Source organism: Heloderma suspectum, chromosome 5 (genome assembly GCF_057233095.1).
Source record: "Heloderma suspectum isolate Gila_16-S chromosome 5, 16-S_ref, whole genome shotgun sequence".
Classification (NCBI taxonomy): Eukaryota; Metazoa; Chordata; class Lepidosauria; order Squamata; family Helodermatidae; genus Heloderma; species Heloderma suspectum.
The window spans coordinates 172,065,643-172,081,861 of NC_139462.1; the positions used below are offsets into that span (position 1 = coordinate 172,065,643).

A 16,219-nucleotide genomic window follows, 5' to 3' on the forward strand; every position below is an offset into this window, starting at 1 on the left:
TGCAGTAGGTATTACTGTAGCCTTCTATCATACTGAATTACTGAAATGTCTGAAATCTTTATGGCTAATTAACTGTAAGTTGCACTGACAAGTCTGAACATCAGTCACTCACAGTCACATAACACGCAGATATATTAAAGCTACAAAATTCCCTCAATTTTAATTGCAACAAGGAACATTCATATATTTATCCCATTATACTACTACTATAGCCATGTGGATGTAGAACCAGTTACTCAACCAACCAGTTACTACTATAATCACACTAAAACGGGCTAATAAATACATATATCATTGTGGAGTACTAAAATATTAAGAATACTTTGAAATCTCATTGGATTATTGCTGATGATATTCATTAAAAGGAAAGATATTGAAAATGAATCCAGAGAACAAGTACCTTTTAGCACTAGTTGAAAGCTTAGCAGCCGTTTTGCTAGAGATTTTGCCCTCCTTTTTCTTGGGCTGAACCTGTTCTCTTTCTTGATCTTGTTGAACACCTTCTCGCTGATCTCCATCAGAGCTGCCTCCACTAGTGCTTGGACTATCATCAACTCTTTGCCCTTCAGTGGACATCTTAGATTCTAAAGGGTAAGCAGTAAAGAAATAAAAACAAATAAGAAACGACTATATACTCATCCAGTGCCAACAGATCATGCCTAAAGGTACTGGGTTATCAATATATAAGTGTTTTACACACGCCTGGCTTAAATACATACCTGCAAACAACAACAGTAAGTAGGGATATGATAGCAGAAATGACTCAAGATGTAGAAATGTTTACATTCACTTAAATATGGACAGAAACACTAGTTTTAAATAAAACTGAGTCTATATTGTTAAGTACACTTGCTTGGCAGAAAGTCCAATTGAATACCATGGTACTTCTTAATAAACATAATTAGGATCAAGTTACGGTAATTTTGCATTTTGCATATTTCAAAATGTATTGGGCATGATCCAGCCAAAGTTAAGATCTTTCAGGACAGTTAAACATATATCTAAATTTATCACTGAACTACAGGTCCTATGTATGCTTTAACTTTGGATGGATGGTGCCCATTCTGCCCTGCAAATGTAAAGTCACTGGGGACATTACTAAGGGACCTATCCTGTGGCCCCTAGTCATCGCCTAGACGTCCATGGGATTGGTCAGTTCCCTGAGAACCAACCTCCATCCCTCCCACGCTGCCTCGGCCTCATAGGCAGCACGGATCAGCCCCGCGCTCGTAAGAGAAGCATGAAGCGGTGAAAACGGGGCGTTCCTGGGGGCGGGATGAGGAGGGTGGAAGTGCTGTTCCAACGCTTCTTATGCGTCGTCCAGTGTCTGCCTCCCCTGCTCCAACTTCCCACGGCTAGACAGCCGAAATCAGGTGTCTAGCCACGAATGCAGGGCAGCTGAAGCACGCAGGGGACGATCCCCTCTGTGCTGCTCCTGCCCTGCATTGGATAGGCAGTCGCCTCCGAGTTTGGAGGCAGCCACCTATCCCAATAGGATTGCACCCTAAAGCAATATTTAAAAGGTAACTATCTCAATTGTACAGCAGTGGCCAAGTTGGGCTACTTAACATTTGTGCAATACAAACTCTCAGATTATAGGAAGCCAGTGTGGTCAGTGGATAAAGCATCAGACTGTGACTGGGGAGAAATGATATGCTGGTGGGGTCTGAGCTGCTGGTGACTGATCAGGAAAGGGATCTGGGGAGTGTTGGTGGATAGTTCTGTGAAAAGGTCATTCTAGTGTGGGCTGCTGTGAAAAAGGCAAATTCTATGTTGGAGATCACCAGGAAAGGAACTAAAAATAAAAGCTGCAACTATAACCATGCCTTTACACAAATCTATGGTGCAACCACACTTTGAATACTACATATATAGTTCTGGTCATCACACCTCAAAACAGATATTGTGGAGCTGGAGAAAGTGCAGAAAAGTGCAAAATTATCAACTGGGGCTGGTCCATTCCAAGATTTGGGGGGGTCTTATAAAAAAAGGCAAATAAGGAAGGACATGATAGAGGTGTAATAAAATGATGAACAGGGAGGAGAAAGTGGATAGGGGGCAGTTTTTGTCCTCTTCTCATCACAGTAGTCCCCCAGCACCTTTGGAATCAGCTGTCTTAAGTTGAAATAGTACTACTATAAAAGGGTGCCAATTCCTGACCAACATATCTTACCCAGAAGAATACCATAGAGTTTACAAAGCTAATCTGGCCACAGAACACGTTTGGGTTTGAAATATATTGATGGAACCCATAAATGCTCGTCAGGGGGATCTGGGGGGTATGGAATACCCCTGGACCAAAAAAGGCAATGGTGGAAAATTTGGATCAAAATTAGAGGAAATTAGGCTTATTTTTCTACTAAAAAATTGCCTCATGTAATGCTCAAAAGTATGGCTGATTTTTGTTTTTTTGTAGTTGGGTTTTTTGGAATGCTGTATATTTGACAAAGAATAATAAAGAGAACAGAAGGAAGAACCATTATCTGAATGAACAACTGTCCTTCTGATAGGACGACAGTTAGCAACCCTATATTTAAGTATAAAAATTAAAAATTAAGTACAAAAAACACCATAAAACATCAGTATTGAAAGAAGGATGGTTACTGTCCTTCCTGGGTACAAAAGTATGGAGGACAATTTTGTTTTAAATAAGAGTGTCCTCCTTTAAAGTTTAAAAACATTTTTATGAAACACAAAACAAAATATCGCAAAATATTGCTTTGTGAAGCAAAACACAAAGCAAATTATTTATTTATTTATTTATTGCATTTATACCTTGCCTTTTTCCCTCTTGCAAGGAACCCAAGGTGGCTTACATTATCCACCTCCTCTCCATTTTATCCTCACAACAACAACCCTGTGAGGTGGGTTGGGCTGAGAGTCTGTGACTGGCCCAAAGTCACCCAGTGAGCTTCCATGGCCGAGTCGGGATTAGAACCTGGATCTCCCAGCTCCTAGTCCAACGCTCTTATGGATTTTTGATGTTTTATGTTTTTATACATTTGTTTTTATTACAGAAACTATTGGAAAACAAAAATAAGTAATAAAAAACCTCAGTCAATTACTTTAAAGGAAATAAATATTTGACCTTTAAAAAAAAAAAAATGAGAACAGTACTTTTGCGTCTTTTGTTCACAACTTGAGCACCACTAGCAAACCACTAGTGTCCTCCATCCCTGGGTTCTGTCTTTTCTTTTTCTACCCACACACTGTGGATTCTCCATCTTCTGTCTACCCCGTCCCTGGATTCTGTCTTTTCAGGGGGGCTTCCTCCCCCTCCTTCCCACTCTGGATTTCCTTCCCTGCCACCTCTTTCCCCCCACCACTTATTTCTCCCCACCCCCACTGCTTCTCCCCTTCCCTTCTCATCCCCGTTCTTGCTCCCCCCACTCACCCGCTGCTTCTGCACTTACCTCAGCAGCGAGGGAACAGGAAGTCAGCAGACTGGGAGATAAAACTCCCAATCTGCCAACTTCCTGCTTCCTTGCAGCAGAGCATGGTGAAAGGCAGAAATGGCAGCAGAAGCAGGAGTGAGGGTGAAGAATAGGGGGACGGGGAGGCAATTAGGGTCTTGGGGGGGAAATATTGTTAGCTTCAATATTTGTTGGTGGAACACTGGAATTCCACAGAATACAGTTTGGAAAATGTTGTTCTAAGGTAATATGTCAGGATCAAGATGCCAATCGCCTTCTATTCCAGAAGAGATCCTCTGCCTACATCATATAATACCATAAGTATTTGCACAGCATTTCCTAATTGCTGCATATTAAAATATACCTCCAGAGGCTTGAATTAAGTTCTAACTCATACTCTTACACATTCATTGTTAGAAAATGAATTTCTTACGCAATAAATTGTGTGATGCTCATAACAAAATATGGATTCGATGCTCTACAAAAATCTAGAGTCTTAGTGAACAGGAATGAATCACGTCACACCTTAAAGACTAACAGAGACTTTCAGCCATTAAGATTCCACAAAATCCAGCGAACCATTTTAAAGGCAAGAATTCCAGTTGCCTCATTGGGAAGCAAGTAATTCCACGTAGTTAAAAATAAACTGAGGTTGAATAAATTATTTGTTCACATTACTTGGGTTAAAATCACGACTATTGTTATTTGGAAGTAATTAACACTGACCTCAGAAGATAGCCAATTCTAACAATTTATTTCAATGGGGCCCATCCCTGAAAATCACATGCAGTACAACCCTCAGTATGTTTACTTAGAAGTAAATTCAGTGTTTTCTAGTAAGTGTGCTTAGCACTGTAGCTGTACTGGGTCATCACCACAACGTGCTCAGAGGTGGTCCCATGAGCTGCACTCTTACACCGTTCTAGGTTACACAACACAGAGATAAAAGAACTTAAACCGAGTGGAATTAAGTGTTCCTAATCTCAAATGAATTGCAGTCTAAAATCTACACAGCATTATGACACATTTTGACAAAATATTGTCACATATATGCATCCTTGGGGCACCACAGAGAAAGTCACCCAACAGGAATAGTACAATAGTACTCACTTGTCCTAAAACTGTTGCTGTAGATTGTGCAACTTTTTACAGCCTTGTTCAACTGTTTTCTTTCTGTAACTGTTGTTGTTGCCTATAGAACCTATAAGTTATATGCAATAAAATCAACTGACAACTCACTTGTGGAAGAATGAAAATTACGGCCTCATGACTACATATTAATTATTTGGAGGCTGGGGAATATCATATAGGAAAAATATTCACTCAGATATTCTGGACTCAATCTATTTAAGGCTTTATAAGGTTACAATTAGCACACTGAATTTCATCTGGAAACTAACCGGTAGCCAGTGAAACCCACACAAGATTATGGCCACTTCCTATAGACCACATGACCACAGCCCAGCTGCTGCATTCTAGACTAGCTTAAGTTTCGAAGACGTTGGGTCATTCACTCTCAGCCTAACCTACCTGACAGGACTGTTGTGAGCATAAAGTGGGTGATGGAAGCAAATGCACTGTCCTGAACTCCTCTGAGTAAGGCTGGAAGACAAGGTAATCATAAAAAGGGCAGCCCCACGTACTGTAAATTACAATAAACGATTTCTGAATTTACTGGGGAATGCAATACTGTAGCAAGGTCCTTATCATCCAGTAAGGGATACAGTAGCATCCAGCTGAAACTGGTAAAACCTTCTCCTGATTACAGACACTACCTAAACATCCAGGACAAAGGCTACTCTAAATTCTAGGGGCACACTCAATTGTGAACCTTATATTTCAGAGCAAGCATGTCCTCCATGTGAGACTACTAGACCAATGACTTCATCTTATCTGGGTTGACTCAACTTCATCCAGTTCCAGACAGGTACTCAAGGACCTAACTGCTACACCCCACTCTGAAGAAAAGGAGAAATAGAGCCCTATGTAATTCACATATTGATGCCATCTCTCCCTCAAATTCTAGACCAACGCTTCTACTAATTTCTAAGATGGAATCCTGTGGGAATCTGCAATGCAACTGCTACATAGTCAAAGGATTACTCTCCCAGCTTCCCTTTCTGAAATTTAGCTGGTGAGAATGAACACTAGAGCCCATTTCATTTCTGAGGCACCACTGTGCCAGTATTTTTTTCAAAATGCAATTGCTGCTCTGGGGATCAACCACATTTGCAATGCAATTGAGTGCCACACACAAATGCATAGTGTTGTAATTGTAGGAGAAGTAGAAGGAGTTTGAATGGTCACATGTGTTTTATCGTTTGTGTTGATAGCACAAGTATGTGCCACAAGCGACAGTATATGTAACTGAGGAATGGAAGGGCATGCTGCTCTTTTAGTTTGCTTTTATCTTTTCTTTTTTGAGTTCGCGAACAGAATGTGCACCTTCGCAGCTGTGCAGCCACGTTTTAGAAATAAATTGTGTGATTGCTGACAGTTGTTTAGCTGTGTAGATATACATAAAAAAATAGCCACAAAACAAAATAATGATCATGGATTCTCTACCCAAAAACCCCATGAAATCTATGCAAAGAAAGAGCAGGGAATAAAAAGAGGAGCAGGAGAAATAAAGCATAAATCCTACAATGGGAGAAGGGAAAGACTGGGAGGAAATGTTGCAAAATGGACTCTACAGCTTAAAAGCCATACCTACTGGTAAGAAATTTAATATTGCTAGATTTAAACACACATCTTTGCAGAGCAAGGAAACTGCAAGCACCCCTAAAAACAATACACTGGGAGAGCAATCCTGTGGCCCCTAGGCAGCATGTGGCAGACCACAGGATAGTTCAGATTTCTGGATCCAAGGTCAGAGACAGTGCTCCAACCTCGGACCCAGGAGACTGAGCTCCCCACCTCTTCCCTCTTGCAGTTGGAGTGGAGAGAACTACACTGACAACCTCGGAGAGGAAGGAAAGGGGGCAGTTCTGTGAGCAGGGAAAGGAGCGGGCTGGGGAGTCTGGCTTATGAAGAATCTTTTGGGCTCCTCAGCCTCCTTCCCTCCTGCTCTGCAGAGCCCCAGCTAGACGAGCAAAAATACAGAGGAGGAAGAGCATGGAGGCAAAGATCACCTCCATGCTCCTCCCGTTCTGCATAGGACACCAGTCAGCCTCTGAGTTCAGAAGCTGATAGACTTCCCAATAGGACTGTGCCTTAAAGTAGTTTGGTAAAAACACAGAATATTGAGGGAGAAATAGTAACAGGACAACAGGCAGCGTGCCGTGTGACCTGCACATGAGCCACACACTACATTATTGGGATAAGATAGATTGGCCCCTGGAATGCAGGATCAAATGGACTGCAATGCAGCAGCTCCAACACTCAATACCAGGAAGCCAATATAGAAATCTTTGGTAGTATCAAAATGTTTAGGAATCATAGGATCACACTCCCTGTCAGCCTGTCCTAGCAAAATAGTCTAGCAGAACCACCAAAAGCAATCTTATTCCTAAAAACTGGTTGGAGCCTAAATGGTAGTGGATCTAGAAAGCCCTTTTAACCTAGAAGTCCCTGAATATGCTGGACTAACAACTGATCCACTACTTTGGTCAGAAAAGTGAGGTTTGAAGCAGCCCTATAATTATTTAAAGGGTTTAGAGAAGATTTTTTAACACAATAGTCTTACAAGAGTCTCTTTTAAAGTGGATAGAAATGTTCCTTAGTTCAACGAGACATTGAGTGAATTGTAATGTTTGGCCTTGCTGTCATTACGGTATTTTACTGCTCTGTGGTTTTATTATTGTTTATTATAATCTGATTTAAGGCTGCTTTTACTATTTTGCACTTTGTTAAGTCTGGTTTATTTTGATAACTTTTATAATTATTTTAATTATTTTTTGTATTTTAGTTTAATTTGGAAATCGCCTTGGGAATCTTTTGTAAGATTGAAAGGCAGGCTAAAAATACCCTAAATAAGATGAAGACATTATCTTCTGGAACCAGACCCGCATTCCCTCATAGCAAGTCAGTACTAGTCTTGATGGACATGGCTAGGTGTTCTGTGTTTGTTCTTAATATTGTTATATGAATTTTTATAGTATTTATGTTTGTTTTCAACTGTAACCTTCTATGGCAATTCTGATGAACTGAAAAGCAGAGTATAAAATCAAATAATAAAAATTAAAATAATAGTAATGAATATGGGTCAAGCAGGCAAAATGTAGCATTTTCTTCTACAGGGAGAAAATAAACTTCTATTGCTCCTCGCTCACTCATAACAGGAAACCATGATAAAATGGTTGTTTCAATACCCAGCTTTACAGAGGTGCTAATTAGTAAACATCTACATTACCTGCCATAAATCCAACATAATGCCAAAAAAAGGCAGTAAGATAGATAATTATCATCACCACCACCATCCCTTTTTGATGCTGCCACTTCAGCAGTACCCAGCAACAGGATGGCCTTGAGTGCTGTTCTCAGGACAAGCATGATCCAATGGCAAACCTCAATGGTACTTCTGGCTAAGAGGTGGGCAATTACTACTGAGCTCATCGGATTGCTGCCTGCAAGTCCCCTAATAGTCCCATTAATGGCACATGTGCACAGCTTGTGGTCCACAGGTACCCCCCCCAAGAACCCCAGTCACTGCCAAAACTGCAGCAGCAAAAACCTACAACAGAAAAAAATGCTAGACAAGCCACCAGAAAGTACTGTGCTGCAGCATACGTAGCCTGTTTCCAGAATTAGACCACCCCCACCCCAGCACTAGTCATCTTACCTCAGAGTGAAATGCGCAACTCCACGTTATTGTTGGTGGGTTTGGACAATAAAGGCATCTATGCTACCAATGGCTATGGGGGCAACTGTGCAATTGAGGGTTTTGTCCCAATCCTGCAAACCCCCAAGGATTTATTTGTGCCACTCCTTTTTTGTTGCTCAATCAAAACCCTACACAATTACCCCAGAGGAGGGAAAATGCCAGTTGTATCAATTGCCTCCCAACTAGGAAAGGCTGTGTGTCAAGTCTGGTCCCAATCCTACAAGCCTCCAAGGTATTATAGCCACAGACCCCTTTTTGTTGCACCTGGAATTTTCCCTCTTCTACGATAATTGTGCAGGGTTTTGACAGTGCATCGGTTGCCTCCCGACTAGGGGAGGCTGTGTAGGAAATTTGGTTCCTATCCTGCAAACTCCAGCACTTTAGAGCTACCACTCCCTTGCCAGGGTGATGCTGGAAGCACTGAATTAATTCCATGTACCTCACTTCACACCTTTCCCCTCTCATTGGGATATTGCAGAAGGTTAAAACAGGCAGCTGCAATGTTGTCAATGGGTGAAACAGTGCCACTGCTCGGGCAGGAGGACTGCAGCGGGACAGGGGGAGGGAGGATGACTCAGGTTACACACAGTAGCTTATTAGCCCGGTCACGTGGCAGCTCATTGTAAACTATTTCAAAAATAAGCTACTTTAATAAGCTTATTAAGTCACCATGGCTTAAAGTGACATCCGAAGGTGGCCTTCACTGCTGCTGCCGCCAGGAGGCAGTGCATTTACAGCCAAAAGTAAAAGAAAAGCATAGTGGTGGAGTGCTTAAAGTAGCATTAATTAACTAAAAAATTAAAAATTACTTTGCCTGATTAGGCTGACTGGTGGAAGAATCTGAAAAAGTAGTTGTAATTCTAAAAACTGAGTGGGTCTGGCGGAACACACTGCACATCAGAAATCAGATGGGGTAATAAAAATTAATTTCCATAGGATATTAACATTAATTATTAAATTAAATTGTCTACTTTGGTTAAGGGTGCATCTGAAGAAGGCCTTTCTATTACAAAAACTGAGTGGGTCTGGGTAAATACCAGTCTTGTGGAAAGTAGTAATCCATATGAATCATTCAGAAAAAAAAGAGAGAAATTGTGGCAACCACTCCTTGAAAGTTGAAACTGCCTTTTAATTATGAAATTCCAGGAAAGTGGGGGAAGGGTGTGTGTCAAGGGCGAAGGAATATGTGTGTATATAAATGTGTGCATGGGAAGAGCATGTATGCTGTGCATGTGTGCATACATGCGCAGCCCCCGGCCTCCCATCCGACACTATATATGGCCTCAGGGCAAAGGATGTGCACCTCTGCATTAAGCTCTTCCTGTTCTTTCTGAAGTGAGTTAGGAGGTGTTTAAATTACTCATCTCACCCCCACCCTTTTTGCTGACTAGCCCTTACTTGTAAGCAAAATTGGCTTGATATTAAGGGCGTAGGGTAAAGATGCTGAATAGGTGGAGATGATCAAATCAACTAACAATTTTTCCACCAATGTGTTAAAAAGTGACATGAAACAACACTAGCATTTTTAAGTCAAAAGAATTATAGGACTTGGCTTATAAAAATAAGATTGAATACTTATTTAATTTTCCCCAAATGAAATTAAGTAAATATTAGGGTCATGTTTAGTCAATCAGTCAAAACATTTTTGTCCAATGGTGTTACTGATTAATCAGGCAGCAGATTTTTAATATTATTTTCAACATAAAGAGTTATAAAGATTGCAGAGGGCAAGAACCATTTTAAAAGAGAAATTCCAACCTTTGTAAGAAGGGAATGCTTCTTCCAACACCATAGTTGCTTCAAAGTATTTTTTTTTCCTTTTGAACTATTGTTTTGTCTTATGCAAATTTATGCAGATTTGATCAGGTGACAGCTCAAGAAAACAAAATTTAAAATCTGAGGCGAGATTACAAAAATCAGTTCCCATTTTAGATATTCTTTCGTACAAATTATTGATCTGCTAGATAATACATTTTGAAAGAGGAATGGCAGCAAAAGATGCACATACTTTGGAGTAGTTTACTGGGGTGGGAGGGATTAACACTTTTAGTAAATTCCAAGCATGTGCTTGCTCTTACAATTGTGCTATAAATATTACTGCTGTTGAAAAACAACTATATTTTGTTTCAGAAGTTCAGGTTACCATTCATCAGATAAACGCATAACAGCAGCAGTCCATAACATATCATTACTTTAACAAAGAATGCCAGTTATAAATGTCTGGCTATTTTCTCATCTCTCTCCCTCTCCCACCACCCTCTAAAAACACACACACAAGGTTCCATGCTGTATCTTGAAAACATAAACTAAAAGTCAAGTTCCATTGTATTTAAAGAAGTTGGAGCTAAATATAACTGGGATAAAAACATGTTTAGCCTATGAAGTTCAACCTTTTATATGTGGTCAAAAGAAAAGAAAAATAAATAAAACAATAAACGATCTGAAAATCAACAGGAGAGAATGACACTGTAGGAAAACATTGCTGTTATTAATACCACACACAATCAAGTAGCCTCAAGGTTATGTTACAGAGTTAAAAAAAATTTTTTTAAATACACTGCCTAAATCCCTTTTCTATTAAATTACTCCACATCCAGAGAAAGGCTTTTAAGTGTCTTCTAAGAGAAATAGATACGATACACAAGGGTCAGAGAGGTTAAAGTCTTTCTAAGAACACAAGATAATGAAACAGAAACATGAGTATCAAAGTATCTGGCTCTCTATGAATTTTAAATAAAAATGCACCAAACTGAGAAATCTCACCTCTTCTCCCTCTCTGCCCACACCCCCAAAGAATGAGCAGAACCTTACCAACAAGCAACCTGAATTTGGGTAGCAAAGGAAAGCAGCAATTACGTCTTCTTAAAACAGCTTTAATTTCATATAAGCAAAGATGAATTGAACATTTCTACTGGGTCCATGGGAAGCAACAGAAAGGTGTACTTCACTTCAACTTCATTAGAAACCAATCAGGGTGAAAAGATCAAAACAGTGGTGTTGGGGAGAGGGAGTAGAAGGAGAAAACAGGGTGTCTGGTTTATAACCAACTAGGCCAAGGTTTGTGATGGGGGGGGGGGGTGAAGCAGCTGCTCTAGACTGATAGACAGACGTAGAATAGATATAAGTTGCCTATTTTCCTATTTCCCTAGAGGGAGGTGGGGAGCCACATGTCATGGGCATAATTATGCAGTACTGGAAATGGCAAGAGGTTAAAATGGGCACTTTTAAAATGTGACATCCCTTACTTCTCAGGAACTTCCCTTGGAAAGAAAAGAAAATGAGGACAGTAAAGGGAAGAATGGAAATAGACAGTGGAAGATAGAAGCTGGCGAGTTTGATAAGAAACCATGAGAAGCAAGCCTGGAATACATATTGAGGGCATTCCAGAAGGGGAATGGGAGGTTGGAAATTCCCCATCACAAGCTGCTGTCACACAAAAGCCTATAGCTTGTTCTTTCACACATCCCCAATCTTCTATGTATTTTGAGAGGGGGAAGTTGTTCCTCTGTTTGAGAACTTAGAGCAATCATAAGAGATAGTAATAGGTGCATTGCTTCTCGATAAAGTACTTCTCTTACTAACTGGGAAGGAAGAAAGGATTTACTTCATGTGCATGGAGATAGAGTTGATTATGGACATACAAGTATTAGCACAAAGAAGGTAAATGCTAATGGGATAGCAATAGCTGAGTATTGTGGGAACAACTGGATTCAAAAAGTGGTTCCCTTCAATGTGTACTAGTGTGGTAGAATATAGGGATATTATAAAAGGGTTGTTTTAACAATAAAAATAGAAAGATAAGCAATGGAAAGAATAGGGAGAATAATGACTATGACACAAAAAGCTCAAGGGGATAGCTTTTGGTATGTGTTTTTAATAAAGGAAGAGGTAAATAAGTTTGGCTGGCTGACTCAGTGTACAGTGAAGGAGTTATCAAAATGCTGATGACAACGATGAAAAGTAGTACATCAAGAGGACAGCAGACAATAGAAGGGTATGAATGAGATGTGATGGGAGATTTAGTGGCTATGGTTGGTGGCAATATATGATATGAACTGGAGAATTCTCTCAGAATATGGGGGGACAAGAGTGTCACATGATGAACTCCCTACACTGATACCAATTCTGTGTAAGAAGCTACATGTGCCACAATATACACTGTCAGCCACAAAAAAATGCATAGGAACATAAGCTGCTGTATACAGTCAGGCATTGGTCCATCTAGCCCAGTATTGGTGACACTGACTGACAGCAGCTCTGCAGGAATTTTTCCAGCCCTACCTTGAAATGCCAGGGACTGAACCTGTGATCTTTCGCATGCAAATCATGTGGATCTAGAAAGCCCTTTTAACCTAGAAGTCCCTGAATATTTCTACTTTCATCGGTAGGGCCGACCACCTGCTTACTTGATCCTTGCCCATCTGGCTCATTATGAGCTGCAGAGAGAGACTGGGTGAGGGGATCAAGGCGGTGGTGAACGCCTCCCTTGAGGAGGGAGTGATGCCATCAGCCCTCAAGGAGGCAGTGATAAGACCGCTCTTAAAGAAGCCCTCCTTGGATCCTCAAGTTTTGAACAACTTTCGCCCAGTCTCAAATCTGCCATTTTTGGGCAAGGTGATTGAGCGGGTGGTGGCGGTGCAGTTGAAGGCACACTTGGAAGGAACTAATTATCTAGACCCATTTCAGTCGGGCTTCAGGCCTGGGCATGGGACAGAAACGGCCTTGGTCGCCTTGGTAGATGATATGAGGAGGGCTCTGGATAGGGGTGAATGCTCCTTCCTTGTTCTCCTCGACCTCTCAGCGGCTTTCGATACCGTTGACCACGGTATCCTCCTGGACCGCCTGAAGGGGTTGGGCACTGGGGACACCGTATTGCGGTGGTTCCAGTCCTTCCTCTCTGGCAGGTACCAGAGGATAGCACTGGGAGAGGAGGTTTCGGACCCGTGGCCACTTACTTGTGGGGTGCCACAGGGTTCCATCCTCTCCCCGATGCTATTTAACATCTATGTGAAGCTGCTGGGGGCTATCATCAGGAGGTTTGGGGTGCAGTGTCATCAATATGCGGATGACACGCAGCTCTACCTCTCGTTTAAATCTTCACCAAGGTTGGCCGTAGAATCCCTGTCCAAATGTCTGGAGACGGTGAGTGGCTGGATGGGGAGGAATAGGCTGAAGCTGAACCCTGACAAGACCGAGGTACTTTTGGCGGAAGACAAGAGGAGGCTGGGGGATGTTGACCTGGTGTTGAATGGGGTACGGCTACCCTTGAAAGACCAGGTCCGCAGCCTGGGGGTCATTTTGGACTCCCAGCTGTCCATGGAGGCTCAGGTGTCAGCTGTGAGCCGGACAGCGCTGTATCAACTCCATCTGATACGGCGGCTGCGCCCCTTCCTTCCCGACCATCTGCTCCCATCGGTAGTACATGCCCTGGTCTCCTCTCGTTTAGACTACTGTAATGCGCTCTACGTGGGGTTACCCTTGAAGACGGTTCGGAAACTGCAGCTGGTACAGAACGCAGCGGCTCGCCTGATTAAAGGCAGCCGCCGGCGAGATCACATCACTCCAGTGCTGAAGGAGTTGCACTGGTTACCAGTTGTTTTCCAGGCCAAATTCAAGGTGTTGGTTTTGACCTTTAAAACCCTATATGGTTCCGGCCCAGCCTATCTTAAGGAGCGCCTCCAGCAACACCAGACAGGCCACTTAACAAGATCAGCCTCAGATGGCCTTCTCTCTGTCCCATCAGCCAGGACAGCTAGACTGGTGGGGACGAGGGAGAGGGCCTTTTCTGTGGTGGCCCCCACTCTGTGGAACTCCCTCCCTAGGGAACTCCGTCATGCCCCCTCTTTAATGAGCTTCTGCCGTGCATTAAAAACGTGGTTGTTCAGGCAGGCATTTGGGGTGGGTTAGGGTATTTTAGAAAATGTTTTTATTGTAGAATTTTATTGTTTTAAACTGTTTTTATTGTATGTTGTACATCGCCCAGAGTGGCTGGGTGGCCAGCCAGATGGGCGATTAATAAATTTAATAATAAATAAATAAAATAAAATATGCTGGGTTAACAACTGATCCACCACTTTGGTCAGAAAAGTGAGCATGAATGTCTGTTTTCACAGATTAACATATGGAAATCCCATGTGGAAAAACAGTTTATCACACAAGACAGCACACACGGTCATGTACTTTTGTGGAAGTGACATTCACATAAAAAACTTGTCATATCTGAAGCCATCCTAAGGTTGCAATCCTATACCAACTTTCCTCAGTGAACTCAGTGAGACTTACCTCCAAGTACACAAATATAGGGGGTATTAACTATATTTGGAAGACTGTGTGCAAGACTAGATTTCAGGGTAATAGTGTTTCCTCTATGAAATGCTTCTATTTCAGAGAACAACACTTTGGATAAACAGCTCAGGTTGGAGTTCAGGATTATTAGGTATAGATGAGATGGTCAGTTTGAGGAGTTGGGAGGCTAATGGGCTGAAAGGACAAAGGGTTGAGTTTGAGGATAAAGAACTTTGGGAAGGAGTATTGTGTTTCTGAGTTGCCTACTGCAGAGTGTCAGGGCCAGTGACAACATGCCTGTGGAAAGGGTCACAACATAGTGGATGCTGTCATGACCCCACCATTATAGGGAGCAGCTTTTGGAGATAAGGAGCTATTGCTGGGGAGCGTCATGACACTACAGCAAAAATTATTTTTGGGGGGTGTGATGTTTACCAGGCCATAACAACACCGATTGATATGAGGGGTGGGGGAAGAGATCCTATGATAGGGGACTTGTGCTATGTGGGAAAGCAAGGATTATTTGGCATCTCAAAAACAGGAGCCTTGCATACCTTTGTACTCAGCGTTCACCAAACACACCACCACTAATGTGAGGCACAACCCACACTTTAGGGCGCAGAGAAAGGCTGGGAGAACAAGATCCACCTTTTCTGCTCCCTAACTATGACTACAGAAAGGTGATGAAAGACCATTTACATGGTACTCTGGAGTAGTGTAAGCAGTCAGCTGGTGATTAGACAGAGGGATGGCACTGTGGTATGGAGGAATTGATGGTGTCTGTGGGAGAAACCGAAGGGTTAAGACAAAATGAGAGCGGGGGGGGGGGAGAGGGATGAGCTGCGGAGGGGGAGGGGAAATATCTATCATAAGGATTGGGCAGAAGGATAGAAAGGGAGGATGGGGGGGGCGAAAGGGAACTATTTAGTCAGCATTGAAACACTGACCAAATAGAAGGGATGTGGAAAGGCTTAACTGAGAGGCATTACGGTCAAAACAAAACAAAACAAAACAAGTGAGTTGAGGAGCGAGGGTAAGGACGGTGTCCTGCCTCATGGGCAATAAAGCATCGTGGTGCGGAAAGCGGGGGGGGGGGGCGGCTGGCCTTTCTTGCTGTGATAGGCGGAGCCGGGGCTTCGCGGCGGGGGACGCGGCCGTCTTTGAGGAGGGGGACACTTTCAGGGAGGGGGGGAGAGGGCGCGTTTACCTGTGGGAGGAAGGGCGGGCGCGGGTCTCTGGCTCTCCAGCTTCGGTAGGCTGCGTGTCAGTCCTTATCCGGGGGGCGAAGGGTGGGTGGGGGCGCCCGGCAGGGGGTGAGGGGGTGGGGAGTTCCTCTTCGCGGCCGGTCACTGAGACATGCGCGCCCGCCGCTCGTGCGCCCGCCCTCGACGGCGACTTCCCCAGCTGCGGCCACCGCCTGAAGAAAAGTAAGCCCGCCGCGCGTACGCGCGCTCCCGGCTGGGCCAATTAAGCCAAGAGTTCGGGGGGGGAGGGGAGGAGGCGGCGGCGGCGGCGCGCTTTGGCTCGCTGCTTCCCCAGAATGACGGAGAGACGAAAAGTAGCTGCGCGGGCGCGGGCGCGGGCGCGCGCGGCCGTAAGGAAGCGGGGCCGCGTGCTGTCGGCCGCCGCGGGGAGGGCGGGGGCCAAAGCACGAGTTTAAAGGGAAAGGGAGGCTGATGGCGGGAGGGAGCGCGAGGAG

General features: G+C 43.2%; 1 protein-coding gene across 2 annotated transcripts in view; it reads right to left on the minus strand.

Moving 5' to 3' along the window:
• Positions 1-15,964, minus strand: part of LOC146344831 (ubiquitin-conjugating enzyme E2 E2) — a 201,792-nt gene extending 185,828 nt beyond the window's left edge. For both annotated transcript variants that reach the window (XR_014792322.1, XM_084858339.1), the window contains exons 1-2: positions 15,728-15,964; positions 401-584 (exon numbers count right to left, since the gene is read on the minus strand). Coding sequence is in view for 1 of the 2 variants with exons in the window: in XM_084858339.1 (XP_084714465.1) it covers positions 401-576 (176 nt within the window). In the remaining variant the exon portion in view is untranslated. The remainder of the gene's footprint in view (positions 1-400; positions 585-15,727) is intronic.
• Between the last annotated feature and the right edge of the window lie 255 nt (positions 15,965-16,219).